This window comes from Egretta garzetta, unplaced genomic scaffold, assembly GCF_000687185.1.
Source record: "Egretta garzetta isolate BGI_Z169 unplaced genomic scaffold, ASM68718v1 scaffold117, whole genome shotgun sequence".
NCBI classification, from domain to species: domain Eukaryota; kingdom Metazoa; phylum Chordata; class Aves; order Pelecaniformes; family Ardeidae; genus Egretta; species Egretta garzetta.
Genome location: NW_009260479.1, coordinates 2,019,589 through 2,020,902, shown reverse-complemented (window position 1 = coordinate 2,020,902; position 1,314 = coordinate 2,019,589). Strand labels below are relative to the sequence as shown.

Here is a 1,314-nt window from a genome sequence, read left to right as displayed (position 1 = left end):
AGCACCACAGATTAGTTGTGGAGGACATTTCTGTCTACCACTGCATTAAGATACTCCATGGCTGTGGAAATGAAGCCTAGGTCTTAGCATGGCTCTTCAAAACCACGCGTCTCTCACTGCAGAACACCAATCTCTTATCAGCCACTTACAACAGCACAGCAGCATTCAAGGAGCTCTGAATCTGTTCACTGCAGGGTGTGGGTGCAGATGCCCACTGATCAGTTCTTTCAGTCTCCTGTGACATTTACCATTTGCATGGTCCGTGCTGCACTGCAAACCCAGAGCCATTCCCCTGGCTTCTACTACCACTGTTATGCTGCTCTGGGAGAAAACAGGCTGGCCGATGCATCTTTTGCTAAGCAAAGCTAGATGTTATCTGGTAATGGGATTCTTCAGCATGTAGACCTTCAGGCTCTGGTCTACCCCAATACAGTTTCTAAAGCCATAATAAAGGAGGAATCCCTGAAGACCCCCTTCCCACAGTGTAGCCTACCAAAGAGATTGGGTTTAGCAGGACAGGGCATGAGCAAACCTAGCTCTCCAGTCTCACAAGACAGGATCCATAATGGTCTGTCTCAAGCCAGCTCCTAGGGAAAACTCGCTAGGGACAAGGAAGGACACACGCCACAGTGGCTAGTGTTCTTGCCTACATCTTGGAAGACTGCTCTTCATGTCTTCAGTTGCCAGGACTCTGGGCAAAGCGCTTAAGGCTGACGCCCATCTGTGGCATCTGAGTTCAAAAAAGCAAAACCTCCAACAGCACATAGCCTGGATGGCTTTTTGCTCCCTTGCAGATGCCACAGCAGGTCAGCTGAGTAGAGGCCATGTATGGGACCTTCTTGTATCTAACAGAAGGGCTGTGGCTCCTGGAAATGATCCATCATCAGAGCCCAGGGTATCTGCCATGATTTGACTCACAGCACAAACGTGTTGAAAAAGAGAAAGAAAATTAAAACAGACATGTTATTTGTACGGTGCTTTCTCAACTACCTTCCTTTTTTCTTGAGCGTTTCCCTTAGATCCTTCACACTTTCCAGCAAAAACCTGAGCCGATGGGGCCCGGTCTTCGGGAAGCCGTAGCAGTGGGTGCCCACGTAGTGCCGCGGGTCGAAGCAGTAGAGGGGAACAACGAAATCTGCGTTGCCCTGAGCCCAGTGGAGCACCTGCAGACACAGAGGGGGCCATGACAGCTCTCGGGGGCAGGATGCAGCGCGCACCTCTCCCCAGCCTACCCAAGAGCGGGGTTATTTCTAAAGAAACGCCCGTGGGGGCCGCCGGCCGGGCCCTACCTGGTTATCGTGGGCGCGCAGGTCG

At 51.7% G+C, this 1,314-nt stretch overlaps 1 protein-coding gene across 1 annotated transcript in view; it reads right to left on the bottom strand.

Annotated features, from left to right (window-relative positions):
* Positions 1-1,313, bottom strand: part of LOC104130984 (cryptochrome DASH-like) — a gene marked incomplete at its 5' end in the record, with an annotated part of 22,003 nt that extends 20,690 nt beyond the window's left edge. The window contains 2 exons of the mRNA XM_035899642.1: positions 991-1,163; positions 1,290-1,313. Coding sequence (XP_035755535.1) covers positions 991-1,163; positions 1,290-1,313 — 197 coding nt within the window. The remainder of the gene's footprint in view (positions 1-990; positions 1,164-1,289) is intronic.
* Between the last annotated feature and the right edge of the window lies 1 nt (position 1,314).